The following is a 14,279-nucleotide window of genomic DNA, read 5'->3' as shown; positions in this document are numbered from 1 at the left end:
TTCCCTCTCCCCGTCTCCTTGGATTAAGCCACCTTACGTGGAGAAGAGGTGAGGATAGCCCACTCCCTCTGCAGCCGCTCACGACATACTCACCCCTTCGTGCCCTGGTAGGTCAGCAAGACTGGAGCAGAGGGAGCCGTGCTGGACGAGGCCAAGAATATCAACAAGTCCCTGTCAGCCCTGGGGAACGTGATCTCTGCGCTGGCTGAGGGCACAGTGAGTGCTCCTTAGGTGTCCGCAGCCCTCAAGCCCCACCCCGTCCTCTGCCTTCTCCTAATGCCCCACCTCATCATGCCAATTCATGGGTTGCTCCGCCCCTAGTCAGCACCACCGTCCCTTCTTTATTTTTATTTTTTAGATTTTTTTGGCTGTGTCATGCAGCTTACAGGATCTCAGTTCCCTGACCAGGGATTGAACCCGGGCCACAGCAGTGAAATCCCAGAAGCCTAACCAGTAGGCAACCAGGGAACTCCCCCACCATCCTTTCTGATTCCCCCGTTGAATTTTTTTTTCTGATTTGCGGCCTCTCTCTTCCCCCAGAAAAGCTACGTTCCATATCGTGACAGCAAAATGACACGGATTCTCCAGGACTCCTTGGGAGGAAACTGCCGGACAACCATGTTCATCTGCTGCTCACCGTCCAACTACAATGATGCGGAGACCAAGTCCACCCTGATGTTTGGACAGCGGTCGGTGGCAGGGTCCCCTAACTCCCTGCCGCAGCCCCTGCTGTGCTCTCCCCTCAGGGTCTTGTGAGCCTTAATGGAGGTCTCATCTCTTCGTCCTCCTCTCCAGGGCAAAGACCATTAAGAACACTGCCTCCGTGAATCTGGAGTTGACTGCTGAGCAGTGGAAGAAGAAATATGAGAAGGAGAAGGAGAAGACAAAGGCTCAGAAGGAGACGATTGCAAAGCTGGAGACAGAGCTGAGCCGGTGGCGCAGTGGTTAGCAACGGGTCCAGTGGGTGCAGGGAGCCAGAGAGGGCTCCTACGATCTCCAAGGGGGGCTGCGTTTCCGGAGGGGTGCAGTAGAGCAGTCATGAGAGAAAGCGAGAGCAGCTTGACTGCCTTTACCCCCACCCCCCGAAAGGTTGACGGTCCATTTGGCAAGAGAGATGGAGGCCTGGAGGTCTCCGCATTGTACAGTGAGGGAGGAAGGACCCTCGGATGCAGCTGTCCCTTCTCCCATCCCTCACCTTGTTCCGCCCCTTTGCCAGGAGAGGACGTGCCAGAGACGGAGCGCCTGGCTGGGGAGGATGCTGCCCTGGGAGCTGAGCTCTGTGAGGAAACGCCCGTGAACGACAACTCATCCATCGTGGTGCGCATCGCGCCTGAGGAGCGGCAGAAGTACGAGGAGGAGATCCGCCGCCTCTACAAGCAGCTTGATGACAAGGTAAGGACAGTCGGGCAGGGCACAGAGGTGAGAGCCCAGTGGGATGGTAAGCGAGGGATTAAAGAAATAGCTTATCCTGCTGTTTTTCTGATTTTAAAAGAGATGAATGTTCATTATTTGAAAATGTGGAAGATAAAAATATACAGAAGAAAATTTTTTTTTTTTTTTTGCGGTACCTGGGCGTCTCACTGCTGTGGCCTCTCCCGTTGTGGAGCACAGGCTCCGGACGCGCAGGCTCAGCGGCCATGGCTCACGGGCCCAGCCACTCCGCGGCATGTGGGATCTTCCCGGACCGGGGCACGAACCCGTGTCCCCTGCATCGGCAGGCGGACTCTCAACCACTGCGCCACCAGGGAAGCCCCAGAAGAAAATTTAAATCATCTCCCCCCACCATTCAGAAATAAAGCCACACAATTGAGATTATACTGTATATGTAACTTTGCATCCGACTTTTTCATTCCTCATTATATAATGAGCAATTTCCTACGTTGTTAACAATTCTTCATAAAAGTATTTTAAAATAGCTGCCTAACAGTCCATTTATCAGAATGTGTTTAACCATTTACTTATTTACAGGCCTTCTAGGGTTTTTTGTTGGTTTTTTTGTTGGTTGGTTGTTTTTGCTATTATAAATTGCTCTGAAATGACTATCTTTGTCTCTTGTGCATAAGATTTTGCTTTGGAATGATTTGATTAGAATGGAGCGCTAGAGTGGGTTTTCTCAGTTAAACGATATGAACATTTAAAGGCTTTTGCTGTGCATTGTCAAGGTTATACCAACTTCTAGGAAGAAAGGGATTAAAAAATGAGGGCAGGGGGTCCAGGAAAGAAGCCGAGGGAAAGACCCCTTTCTTTTTTTAGGATGTGGAGTTTCTAAATCAAAGCCTAAACTAGCTGGATTTTTATCAGGATCCACGTGTACCCCAACCCTGTAAGTCTACACTGGAAAGAGTAGCTCCCTTCACCCCACCTTTACCCCTTTTGCCTCCAACAGGATGATGAGATCAACCAGCAGAGCCAACTCATAGAGAAGCTCAAGCAGCAGATGCTGGACCAGGAAGAGGTAATGGGAAGGAGGGCAAGACACGAGAGGAGAGGGTTGTGTGTTCATCCCTGAAAGGCATCAGAAAGACCTTTTCCTGATAAGATGGAAGAAGGGGCATTCTGCTTAGGGCTGAGTCACCCTCCAAGACTATAGAAATCTGGGAACTTAATTGGGGTTTTGCTTAAAGCACGGGTGCCGGAGTCCGGGTTCTTCCTCATTCTGTTGCCCTACTTCTGTGAAGCGGAAAGCCCACTTCCTCTTGACTCTTGCTTTGGCCCTTGCTTCTCTCCTAGACCTATACCTGGGTGGGGGGCTCAGCTTCCCCAGACCAAGGGGCCGTCGAAGTGGTCGCCGGCAGGGGACTCCCTCACGTGGCTCGCCCCTCCCTTGCAGCTGCTGGTGTCCACTCGAGGAGACAATGAGAAGGTCCAGCAGGAGCTGAGCCACCTGCAGTCGGAGAACGACGCCGCGAAGGATGAGGTGAAGGAGGTGCTGCAGGCACTGGAGGAGCTGGCCATGAACTACGACCAGAAGTCCCAGGAGGTGGAGGAGAAAAACCAGCAGAACCAGCTTCTGGTGGACGAGCTGTCTCAGAAGGTGGTGAGTAGCCGGCTCGGAGCTCCCTGGCCTCAGAACATCCTCCACATCCAAAGGGACCTCTGCTTCCTGATAGGGCAGAATCATGTTTGCACCTTTGCACTGCCATTCAGTGTGTCGTGGGACACTCCCCCACCCGCCACTGCACTTGGCCCTTCTGACCCCTCTCTCTTCCAGACCCTTCTGCGGGGCTTATGTTCTCTTCATAGCAGCCATCAGGGTCATGCATGAAGGGAGAGGCCTCTGCCCGGGCTGGGGAGGGGAGCAGGAAGATGGCGATGGGATGACCTGAAGGGCTGTCCCCAGGCCACCATGCTGTCCCTGGAGTCTGAGTTGCAGCGGCTACAGGAGGTCAGTGGACACCAGCGAAAACGAATTGCTGAGGTGCTGAATGGGCTGATGAAGGACCTGAGTGAGTTCAGTGTCATCGTGGGCAACGGGGAGATTAAGCTGGTGAGTGGAGAAAGAGGCGGCAGCCTTGTTCAGGTCATTCTTGTTCTGGGCACTGGTGGGAGGTGCCAGTGAGACAATCCAGGCCCTCAGGGATACTGGGAAGGGGGGGTGCCAAAGATCCAGGAAACACGCCTGCAAACTAGACACAGGAAAGCAGGTAGAGGTTTGCATAGACGCAACTGAAATACACATTCTAAATCCACACACCAACTGAAATTCACATTGCTGAATAAAGAAGCAGTGGAGATGTGCTTATAGCAGGATTTGGAGATGGGAGCACAAAATTAGGAATGATATATGCAGATCTGTGGCAGTGACAGTGACCCATCTGGGTGATCAAGCAGGTCAGTTTGACTACAGAATATCCTATTGCTCTACAGGATGAAAGAAGGTGACTGTCAGAATTGGATCTTTAAGCACAGAGAGAGGGATTTAGTGTGAGATGACAGGTGATACAGAGCTGCTAGAAGTCATCTGGAACATACCCGTCCCACCTGAGTCCCTGTGTCTCTGGGTGTGTGTGCCTGGGGGCTAGGCCGAGTAGAAGGAAATGGATAAAGGGCTTCCGGGCAGCAGAGAGGCACCTCCTCCCTCCCTTGCTCTCCCACAGCCGGTGGAGATCAGCGGGGCCATCGAGGAGGAGTTCACTGTGGCCCGACTCTACATCAGCAAAATCAAATCCGAAGTCAAGTCTGTGGTTAAACGGTGCCGGCAGCTGGAGAACCTCCAGGTCGAATGTCACCGCAAGATGGAAGTGACTGGGCGGGAGCTCTCATCCTGCCAGCTTCTCATCTCCCAGGTGAGTGCGGAGGTCCAGAGCCTTTGGGTGCTGTGGGAGAGGACGGGCAACTCTGCGCTTATGGGATAACTCCTAGCACCCACGTTTATGTCAAGAGCCTAGGGTCAACTGAAGTCAAGGACAGAAGAGCTGGGGGGAGGCATGAGAGGGTCCAGGCTAGAGAAGTGAAGGATCAGGGGATACTGCCCTCTGATCCAAGAGGGTCTAAAGGAACGGTCTCCAGAGGAATGTCCCTCGACCCTGCATCTCCATGGGAGGTGTAGCAGGAAGGGAGGAGAGGCGGAGCTTACGGAGGTCTGCACTGCCTGGAGTTGGGTCCGTTGCTGCATCCATCTTCTTCCTCTCATGAACCCTCACCCCACCAGCATGAGGCCAAGATCCGCTCCCTGACGGAATACATGCAGAGCGTGGAGCTCAAGAAGCGGCACCTGGAAGAGTCCTATGACTCCCTGAGTGATGAGCTGGCCAAGCTCCAAGCCCAGGGTGAGGCCCTCTTAAACGTCCAACCCCCGCATCCTGGGATCTAAGATCGCAGAGGGGACAGGGAGGGAAAGTGACAAACATCACAGGAAACCACCCAAAGGCACACTCACCAACGCATTAGACTGAAATCGTGGAGTCCAACTCACATGCTGCTTAGCACGCTCTTGCACGTAGCTCAGCTTCCATGAACCATAAACCCTGCATTGTTCTGTGTCCCTGCTGTATGAAATTGGACCATCCTCATCCAGAAGAACATCCCTGTGGGCCCATTCTGGGCAGACGTGCCTTGCTCTGCCTGGAGCTCTGGTCACAATGTGCATTTCTGTCCAGAGGAGGTAGGTCTGATGTAAGCTGTCTTCCCCTCTCTCCCTCAGAAACTGTGCATGAAGTGGCCCTGAAGGATAAGGAGCCAGACACACAGGACTCAGAAGATGTGAAGGTGAGTGGGGAAGGCGTGGGGAGGACTGGGGCCCAGAAGGGCTGTGCTGGTCCTCACTGAGCGGGTGTCTGGGAGTCTAGCTTTGAGCTTGGGGTGGGGTTGTTTGCAGAAGGCCCTGGAGCTGCAGATGGACAGCCACCGGGAGGCCCATCACCGGCAGCTGGCCCGGCTCCGGGACGAGATCAATGAGAAGCAGAAGACTATTGATGAGCTCAAAGAGTAAGAGTTCCCCAGGGAGGCTCGTCTCCACCCGGTCCCCTCCCCTTGCTGTGCCTACTCAGATGCTCCCTCTTGCACCAGGATCCGGTTCTTTAACTTCCATGTGTCATTCCCCTGACAATGACACGACTTTGCAGCCCAACTCCAGGACGTACAAGGAGTGAGGGCTAGTCCCCATCTGCAAGGCTATTCTGATTAGATAGCTCAGGGCCCCTCACTCTGTCATGGAAGCAGTGGCCTGAGTCTGCCTCTGATACCTGAAGGTAGATGCATCAACACTACCAGGACTCACGTGTAGAAGGAAAGTGTTTGAGGAGCTGGGCTTCCCTTTGCCTCTCGCTGACGTCTTTTTGTCCTCCCCAATACCTCCTTGCCCCCCGCAGCCTGAATCAGAAGCTCCAGTTAGAGCTGGAGAAGCTTCAGGCTGACTATGAGAAGCTGAAGAATGAAGAACATGAGAAAAGCACCAAACTCCAGGAGCTGACGTGAGTGACGGGTCTGCCTGCAGACCCTACTCAGACATACTGCAGAGGCAAGACACAATCTAGATGTGAATATGGTGACCATAGGAAGCAAGTGCCTCAGAAAAACAGTTTGATGGGGTGGGGAAGGGGGAAAAAGGGAGGCTTCTGTTCAATATTAGCAGACATGGAAGGATGTGGGTGATGTTTTGTGACGTGTAAAAAGCAGGTTACAAACAGTAGGAATGGTATAACCCCATAACAGTTATGTGGGATATGCATGCATGGGAGAGTCTGGAAAGATGGACACCAGAATATTCACGGTGGTTTGATCTGTAAGTAGTAGAATCATGGGCTTTTTATGGAACTCGTTTACTTATCTTTGTTTTTTCTTTTCTAATTTCTGCACTGTGAACATGGGTAACTTGTGTAATAAATAATAAAATATAGATCAAAGGAATGGAGGAGGGAGGAGAGAGGGAGGCAGGGAGGCCCTGAGAGATTCTTCTGTTTCCCTCTTCCTCCAGATTTCTGTATGAGCGACACGAGCAGTCCAAGCAGGACCTCAAGGGTCTGGAGGAGACAGTTGTGAGTGGTTTCCTTCTCTGCCAGGTTAACAGGGTGTGGGTGGAGGGCTTCAGTTCTTCCTCCCGATTTCTTCCTAACCCCATTCCTCCTTGCCTTTCTGCAAAGTCAGTCTGTGGCGTGATCAGGACGTATCTTTTCCTAAAGGATGAGTGACTCATTTGTCTAGAGAGACTGAAGGGTCCAGTCATCTTGGAGGGGGAACGGTGACCGGGTATTTGGAGGACCCCAATTTTTCATCATTGTTTCCAGGCCCGGGAACTCCAGACCCTCCACAACCTTCGCAAGCTGTTCGTTCAAGACGTCACGACTCGAGTCAAGAAAGTGAGTGCCGTCTCGGGGTCTTCCCAGCCCCCGTATCCTCCCCCTGTCCTCAGGCTTCTCCAGACCCTGTGGCCTTCAGTGGGGCTGGCTTGGCCTGGTCTGGGTGGGACCTGATTGGCCTCAGGACAGCCACACCTTTCTCCTGCCTCTGTCTCTCATCAGAGTGCAGAAATGGAGCCCGAGGACAGTGGGGGGATTCACTCCCAAAAGCAGAAGATTTCCTTTCTTGAGAACAACCTGGAACAGCTTACAAAGGTTCACAAACAGGTAAGAGTGAGGGTAAGGGGTGAAGAGAACTCTTGAGGCCGGGAGCCTAGGATACCTAAATCTTTGGAGGCCCTTGCATTTAGGAAAATCTACTTGCATGTTTTCCTTACTTTTCCCTTTTCCCTTTCCTACAAATCCCTTCTTTATCCCGTATTTGGTTCCACTTTTACCTTGTTCTTGGTTCTATGCCTGTTTTCCCTTTCCCAAAGCTCCCAGCCTGCCTCTGCTCAAAGTGGAATTCCCCAGGCCTACGCTGTTGGAGGGAAAGGTTGAAACTGAAAGAGCTTTCAGAGGCATGGGGCCGTGACCGTGCGCAAGGGATAGTGGTCAGACGTTAGCCAGAGACGGAGAGCAGAGAGACAAGAAGTCAGGAAGCTGGGCTTTCTCTCATGGAGAGGACTCCCTCTGCCTAGGCCTGGGGCAGGCACACAGGGCAATTACATGATGTCCTCAGACGGCCCAACCGGCCCCTGGTCAGGGCCAGTGAAAACTCCTGTGTATTAAGTTGCTGCCTCTCTATCCCCCTCCTTGCTGCTGCGGTTCCTTAGGTGGAAGACTGGGTTTCAAAGGTATGGGGTGGGGAGGTGGAAAGGGCAGTCCAAAGGAGTCAGGACAGGAAATGTTTGGTGCATACATAGCAGGAGCACCCTGGCTAGCGCCAAATAGCTGAGCCTTGAAGACAGATGCAACAGACTGTCAACTGGCTCTTTTAACTGATTCGTAAAATAAACCCTAGCCTATGCTTCATTCCCTTCTTTTCGAATCCACCTTAAAATTCGTTTTAAACTCATGTTCTCATTAAACTACAGCTTAAACTTCTTTTCTTCCCAGTGCCATACCCAGCATATATAGTAAATACCCAGTACATCTTCTTATTTTTTTAAATAATGAAGAAAATCCTAGAACTGTGGCCCAATGATAGTCCACAGGGTTTATTTATTTTATTTCGACCTGCAGAGGGCTTTAGTACCATCTTTCCGCCTTTACCTATTATAAAACAGTGTGAACGACATTATAGAAAAGTTGAAAGGGAAGAAACATTTGTAATCGGTTTTGTCATTCTTTTTATTTCTGTGTTCATTTTCCTTCTTAATCCAAATGCATATTACATTGCTTTTTTCCCCCAAATTTTTTCATTGTAGTAAAGTACACATAACATAAAATGTATGACCTTTAATCATTTTAAGTGCACCATTCGGTGGCCTTAAATCCATTTGTAATGTTGTGCAACCATCACCACCATCCCTCTCCAGAGATAAGTCTTTTCATCCTGTAGAACTGAAACTCCATCCCCATTAAATAGTAACTCCTCATTCCCTGCTCCTCCACCCGCTGGGAACCCCCATTCTACTTTTTTTTTTTTTTTAACATCTTTATTGGGGTATAATTGCTTTACAATGGTGTGTTAGTTTCTGCTTTATAACAGAGTGAATCAGTTATACATATACGTATGTTCCCATATCTCTTCCCTCTCCCCCATTCTACTTTGTCTCTATAATTTTGACTACTCTAAGAATCTCACCGAAGTGGAGTCATCTGGGATTTGTCCTTATGTGACTTGTTCATTTCACTTAGCATAATGTCCTCCAGGTTCATCCACATTGTGGCACATTTCAGGAAATCACAGGCTGTTTTCCTGTTCCCCCATGAAGGCTCTGCCTCTGTTCTCAGTCTCAGAGACCAAAAGCTACTCACCTATAGGAGAGAGGACTCCTAATATCCTACCTCAGGGGACACAAGACGAGAAAGAAAAACATGAGCGATGTAGAAACCTCTCAGTCAACAGAATCTTAAATAGCCAGGGCCATAACCCTGTTACAAATTAAGCTAAGTTATTGTCATAGCAAAACACTGTTTATAATCTGTAGATTGTCCAAAATTAAAGGGACAATTCTCCCAGTGTTCCCTGCTGCACTGATTTACCTGATATCTTCCAAGGCCGGCTCCTTCTGCAATCTGTAGGGCCCTAGTCATTGTGTGAAACCTTGTAAAAAGATCAGGAAGTCTTTTCTGGATGCAAGGTGGCTGCTGCCACACTGTAGCTTAATTTAAATGGGGAGAGGGACAGCCCAGGAAATCCTTGAACATGAAGGTGATGAGCATAAATGTTTGTGAGACTTCAAAACATTTTCTTTCCTTCCTATGGGGTGGCCATGTGTGTGTGTGTGTGGTGCGTGGGCTCCTGTATTCCAGCTTCTGCTCCTGCTCTACACTGCACCTAACCTGCACTCAATACCATCTCCACCCTCCAAACTGCTACTGTGCTCTTGCTGCCTCGCCCTGTGCATGCCCACAAAGCCATCTCTGGGGGAGGGGGAGGGGCCTCATTCCCATGGTTGCCCTGGGGCTGTTGGTCTGGCACCAGCTGTGAGATATTGGGGGGCTGGTGGTGTTTGGGCCAGGAGGAGACTGGAACTCTTGCTATCCCAAGCGTTCTGGGCTACAGAGGATTTGGCATGTTTTTGCTGCCTGGAAAATGATGTAACTTTTTAATGCCTGACCACCATTTGCTAAAGGGAGAAGGGAAGAACTGGCCAGAACAGCAATTAGGTAAAGGGAATGAGGCCTTTGGAGGAAACCACATGGTCTCCACCTTCCCTGACATGACTTTTCCTTATTCTCTCTCCCACCCGCACCCCCGGCTCTGCTGCCTTGTTCGCCTCTCTCCCCGCCGGGGCTCTCGTCCCACAGCTGGTACGTGACAATGCAGATCTGCGTTGTGAGCTTCCTAAGTTGGAAAAACGACTTAGGGCTACGGCTGAGAGAGTTAAGGCCCTGGAGGGTGCACTGAAGGAGGCCAAGGAGGGCGCCATGAAGGACAAGCGCCGGTACCAGCAGGAGGTGGACCGCATCAAGGAGGCCGTTCGGTACAAGAGCTCTGGCAAACGGGGCCATTCTGCCCAGATTGGTGAGTGGGGAGTGGGCGTCAGTAGGCGGGGGGGCGTATGGGGGGGATCACCACCTGAGGGAACCCAGCAAATTCCTCAGTGTAACCCCACCCCAGCCTCACCCCACCACCACTACCAAACAGTAGAAAAGTGAATTACCTTACATGCAACTCAGTTCAGCTCTAGCTAAATGACCTTGCAGGGCAACTGCAAGGTAACAAATAGCCTCTTCACGGTCATTTTCCTTTCTTTGCCACAGCCAAACCCGTCCGGCCTGGCCACTACCCAGCATCTTCACCCACCAACCCCTATGGCACCCGGAGCCCTGAGTGCATCAGTTACACTAACAGCCTATTCCAGAACTACCAGAATTTGTACCTGCAGGCTGCACCTAGCTCCACCTCAGATATGTAGTGAGTGACCATGGGTGGGCCGAGGTCCCAACCCAAGGCTCTCTGCACCCTATAAGGCATAAGACTGGGTTAATTATTGGGTGAGACTTAATTCTTTTCCTAAGTGGCTTCATCTCTAACCCTTTCTCAACCTCACACCTTTGATTAGAAGGTGGGCATCTGCCCTCCCAGCCTGAGGCCATGTTTGTTGTCCTCTGGTCTCTGGGGATGGGAGGGGTGGATGGCTTCATCCCTGAGGGTGAGTGTGGATCAGTGGTCCTCGGAATAGTGGAAGGTGGGGGCCAGAGGTTGCATCTCTCTCCTCTGCTCCATCCAGCTTTGCAAACTCCTGTACCAGCAGTGGGGCCACATCTTCTGGAGGCCCCTTGGCTTCCTACCAGAAGGCCAACATGGACAATGGTGAGTGAAAAAGATGGGTAACCAGCCTGTGGGATCCCCAGGGCAAGTTGAAAAGTATCAGAAAAGTAAGCGACCCTGCACCTACAGCTCAAACACTGCATCCCTTCAGGGTCTTGGATGCTTAGAAGTGGATTCCTCCGGTCACGTGCCTGTCCCAACCCTTCCCTTCCCTTCCCCTTCTCCTCTCTGTGAGGGCTCAGGGAGGCTTTTTCTCAAACAAAATAATGATGCAGCTTGGGGTAGTTGAAGACGAGTGCCACAGATCCAGATGGCAACTATGTTGCCAAGACACTTACCTTTTTCTCCAAGGGATTAGGATGAGAGAGGGTTTGAGGAGACCGTTAGTAACACCCAGTCTCTTTTTTCCTTTTTCCAATCTTGTGTTCTCCATGATGTTCTCTTCAGGAAATGCCACAGATATCAATGACAATAGGTACGCTGGTTGCCACTGCTCTTGGGCTCTCTGGGTGGGACCAGAAGAAATGGTTACATTTCCCTCATGCCTTACTTAGAGGTTCACTGGAGACTTTGGGGAAAGGTGGAGGAAATGAGAACCATTCTCGCCATCACTGTGTTGTCCAGGAGGTCCAGTCACCCCCTGCCTTGGTGTAGAACACTGTCCCCTCCTCCAATTCTCCCTGTGGTTCCTCCCCATGCCAGCTATGGGGGCTGGGAGAAAACGCCATGGACGTCTGATGACCTGGGTTTCCCTCCTACTTTGGGGAACTTTGTGACTTTGGGCAAGTCAGCTCTATCTCTCTGGCCTTGATTTGCCCTGTATTCCTGCCCTTCATTATCTCACAGGGATGCTGAGAGAGCAAAGTGACAGGAATGCTGTCATTTATATGGAGCTGACAATGCTGTGATTACGCTGGGTCTCTTCTTCCAGGAGTGACCTGCCATGCGGCTACGAGGCTGAAGACCAGGCCAAGATGTTCCCTCTCCACCAAGAGACGGCAGCCAGCTAATCTCCCACACGGGCTGCTGCATACCTGCACTTTCAGGTAGTTTCAGGCTGCTTCCTCTGACCAGCCTCAGGTTGCCTCCTTTCTTGCCCTCAGCTTCTTTGTTTCTCCTGCTTTTTTAAAAACCATCTCAAAACTTTTACTATATAGTTGTCCCTCAACTCCTGCTGTCCCCTCCCAGGGGCCACATCAGAACTGCCCGGTGTCCCCTAGGCACTGGCCTCCCCTCCCCCCTTGTGCTTGACCATAGTGGGAACCACAGTACTGCCTTTCTGCCACTAGGGGTCGCTGCAACATGTCAAAAGAAGTGGGCAAGGGTAGTGTCCATCTAGAGCCTCAACACAGGTCACAGAACCTAATGGTTATTAGGAGACCTTGGGAGATCTCTGTGTCCTATACTCCTCATATCTGTATATGTCACCAATGAGCTTTAGCAAATGCCCCAGAAAGTCTAACTTTTTGTTCCTCTAGCTGCTGTATCAGCATTCCCCTCCAATCTTGCTAGTGGAGGTGGAAAACAGCTGTGTGCCCACCTCCAAGCCCCACCTTCACCTCTGTCCTGGGTCCTCTCCCCTGTTCCCTGTGCTCTCCTAGCAGCACGGGCACCTTCCTAGTTCTTGTGTGTCACCAGGCTTCTCGCCAGGGTTGCTTTATGGCTCAAAATGGGCACTGGGATCCTGTTTTATTGTCCACCTTGGATCCTTGGAGAACGAGAAACGAGAGAACATGGCCGGTCTCCTAGTGGGCAGCATCCAAGCTGAGCCCTCTCCAGGGGATTTCCAGAGTAATAGGCCAGGCACACGTAGGCAGAAAGGCATGAGAAGCAAGCAGTGGGAATGGGGGAGGGAGAGTTAGGGGAGGCCTGCGGGTGGAGGAGCAGGAGATGGCAGGGTGGCGTCTGGCTGTTGATATCAAAGGAACAGGACTGTAAACCCAAGTTGGTACAGATGCCACCCTGTTTCTCTTCAGTGACCGGGCTGCAAGGTGGTTCCTCACAACCTCTTTCTCTTTCTTCCCCAGTTTCTAAGAGGGACTGAGGCCTCTTCTCTCAGCATGCTGCAAACCTGTGGTCTCTGATACTAACTCCCTCCCCAATCCTTGTTGTCCGACTGTACTATGTATGATGTCTTCTCTTACTCTGTATCTCTTTGTACTCTGTATCTATATATCAAAAGCTGCTGCTATGTCTCTCTCTTCTCTCTGTCATACTCTCTAGTATCTAATGGTGTATTTAGCAATTTCTAAGCATAGTATACCCTCCTCATTTGGGGCCATAGGGAGGAGGGTCAGTGTTTCTTCTTCCTCTCCTATATGCATCTCTCACACTGAATGGTGTTAGTCACGGAGATGATAAAAGGAAAATGGGAGCTAGAGGGCTGTGATCCTTCACAAACACACACACACATGCACGCACACAAAGCCTTAAGCAGAAGAATGTCTTAGCGTCATGAGAAGATACAGAAATAGACTCTTCCTCCCTCCTCTTCCACATTTAGCACAGGGGAGGGTAAAATGGAAGGACTGCTTAAATTATACGGTGAATTTTTTTCAGACACCCCTCACCCAAACGGAGGGGTTCTGGGTGTGCACCTCTGCCCCCCGAAGTCTGCCTTTTGCCTCCCTCTTCCTGTGCCCCCTGGACAACCAAGAACATGGATTGCTCAAGGGTCCACTTCCCTTTCTCCTCAAAACTCCTTTTGATATTCTCTACCCCAGAGCTCATGACCAGAACCCAAAGCTGCTTAAAATTATTTTGAAAAATTGAGGAGGCCAACCCATTTCCAACAATCTGTCAAATGGTTGCTCATCTGTCTACGGTGATAGTTATAGCCAAGCGTAAGCAAAATGATTCCTTCTTTGGCTTTGGGGGTAAACAGACTGGAAAATTCCTAAGTATTTTTTTGCCACAGTGATGGGCTGGATTCCTTTCTCTGTCCCATATTGGGCTGCATGTTCTTCCCGTCTCCACCTTTTGGTTTGGGGGCTTCCAGTTCATTGGCAAAATAGGTATCTCGAAATGCCTTCCCTTCAAGCTGGAGCCTGACTTTTCCCCAATGATACACATTTAAAAATGTTTTTTTCCAAAAAGAATTCCCTCTGTAATGTCCTCATCTGGTATTAAGTGCACTTTAAAGAAAAGGGCAGGGCAGATTTTCCAGAGGTGGAGGAGCCCAAGGGCTTGACCCAGGGGGCTCCCCAACTCCCTGTGGAATTGACAGGACTATTGTTTTGTTTTCATATCCTGTCCTACCACATGGTGCTAAGATGGCTTTCCAGGTAACTGCAGGGATGGAGAGTGGAGGTCACAAGCCAGTCCAAATCAAGAAATATAACCTGGTGTCCAGATAGCCAGTCTTATCTGGGATGGAAGAACAGGGTAGCAGGGCAACCCATCACCTAGTTTCTAAGTCAGGAAAGAAAGCTCAGTGTGAGTGTCAGCTGGTAAATACAGCCTGTATTGGCCTGTGACTCCTTCAAGGGAAAAAGTCCTTTCTCCCTTTACCTGTTAGGCCCTTTTTAGCAATTAAGGAGAAATGTAGGGAACAAAAA

At 50.6% G+C, this 14,279-nt stretch overlaps 1 protein-coding gene across 2 annotated transcripts in view; it reads left to right on the top strand.

Moving 5' to 3' along the window:
• Nucleotides 1–13,148, top strand: part of KIF5A (kinesin family member 5A) — a 27,985-nt gene extending 14,837 nt beyond the window's left edge. The window contains exons 6-26 of one of the 2 annotated variants that reach the window (XM_007467662.1): nucleotides 112–216; nucleotides 541–689; nucleotides 796–944; nucleotides 1,217–1,392; nucleotides 2,387–2,455; nucleotides 2,831–3,037; nucleotides 3,341–3,487; nucleotides 4,098–4,286; nucleotides 4,652–4,769; nucleotides 5,144–5,208; nucleotides 5,318–5,427; nucleotides 5,811–5,912; nucleotides 6,416–6,476; nucleotides 6,726–6,797; nucleotides 6,960–7,064; nucleotides 9,756–9,972; nucleotides 10,212–10,365; nucleotides 10,682–10,764; nucleotides 11,170–11,197; nucleotides 11,654–11,768; nucleotides 12,750–13,148. In XM_007467662.1, coding sequence (XP_007467724.1) covers nucleotides 112–216; nucleotides 541–689; nucleotides 796–944; nucleotides 1,217–1,392; nucleotides 2,387–2,455; nucleotides 2,831–3,037; nucleotides 3,341–3,487; nucleotides 4,098–4,286; nucleotides 4,652–4,769; nucleotides 5,144–5,208; nucleotides 5,318–5,427; nucleotides 5,811–5,912; nucleotides 6,416–6,476; nucleotides 6,726–6,797; nucleotides 6,960–7,064; nucleotides 9,756–9,972; nucleotides 10,212–10,365; nucleotides 10,682–10,764; nucleotides 11,170–11,197; nucleotides 11,654–11,732 — 2,385 coding nt within the window. In that variant the 3' untranslated portion in view covers nucleotides 11,733–11,768; nucleotides 12,750–13,148. The remainder of the gene's footprint in view (nucleotides 1–111; nucleotides 217–540; nucleotides 690–795; nucleotides 945–1,216; nucleotides 1,393–2,386; nucleotides 2,456–2,830; nucleotides 3,038–3,340; nucleotides 3,488–4,097; nucleotides 4,287–4,651; nucleotides 4,770–5,143; nucleotides 5,209–5,317; nucleotides 5,428–5,810; nucleotides 5,913–6,415; nucleotides 6,477–6,725; nucleotides 6,798–6,959; nucleotides 7,065–9,755; nucleotides 9,973–10,211; nucleotides 10,366–10,681; nucleotides 10,765–11,169; nucleotides 11,198–11,653; nucleotides 11,769–12,749) is intronic. The other variant, XM_007467661.1, reaches the window with a different exon arrangement.
• The last annotated feature ends 1,131 nt before the right edge of the window (nucleotides 13,149–14,279 follow it).

This window comes from Lipotes vexillifer, unplaced genomic scaffold (genome assembly GCF_000442215.2).
Source record: "Lipotes vexillifer unplaced genomic scaffold, Lipotes_vexillifer_v1.1 scaffold387, whole genome shotgun sequence".
Taxonomy (NCBI): domain Eukaryota; kingdom Metazoa; phylum Chordata; class Mammalia; order Artiodactyla; family Lipotidae; genus Lipotes; species Lipotes vexillifer.
The sequence above is the reverse complement of the archived record's forward strand: the minus strand, read 5'-3'. Positions and strand labels throughout refer to the sequence as shown.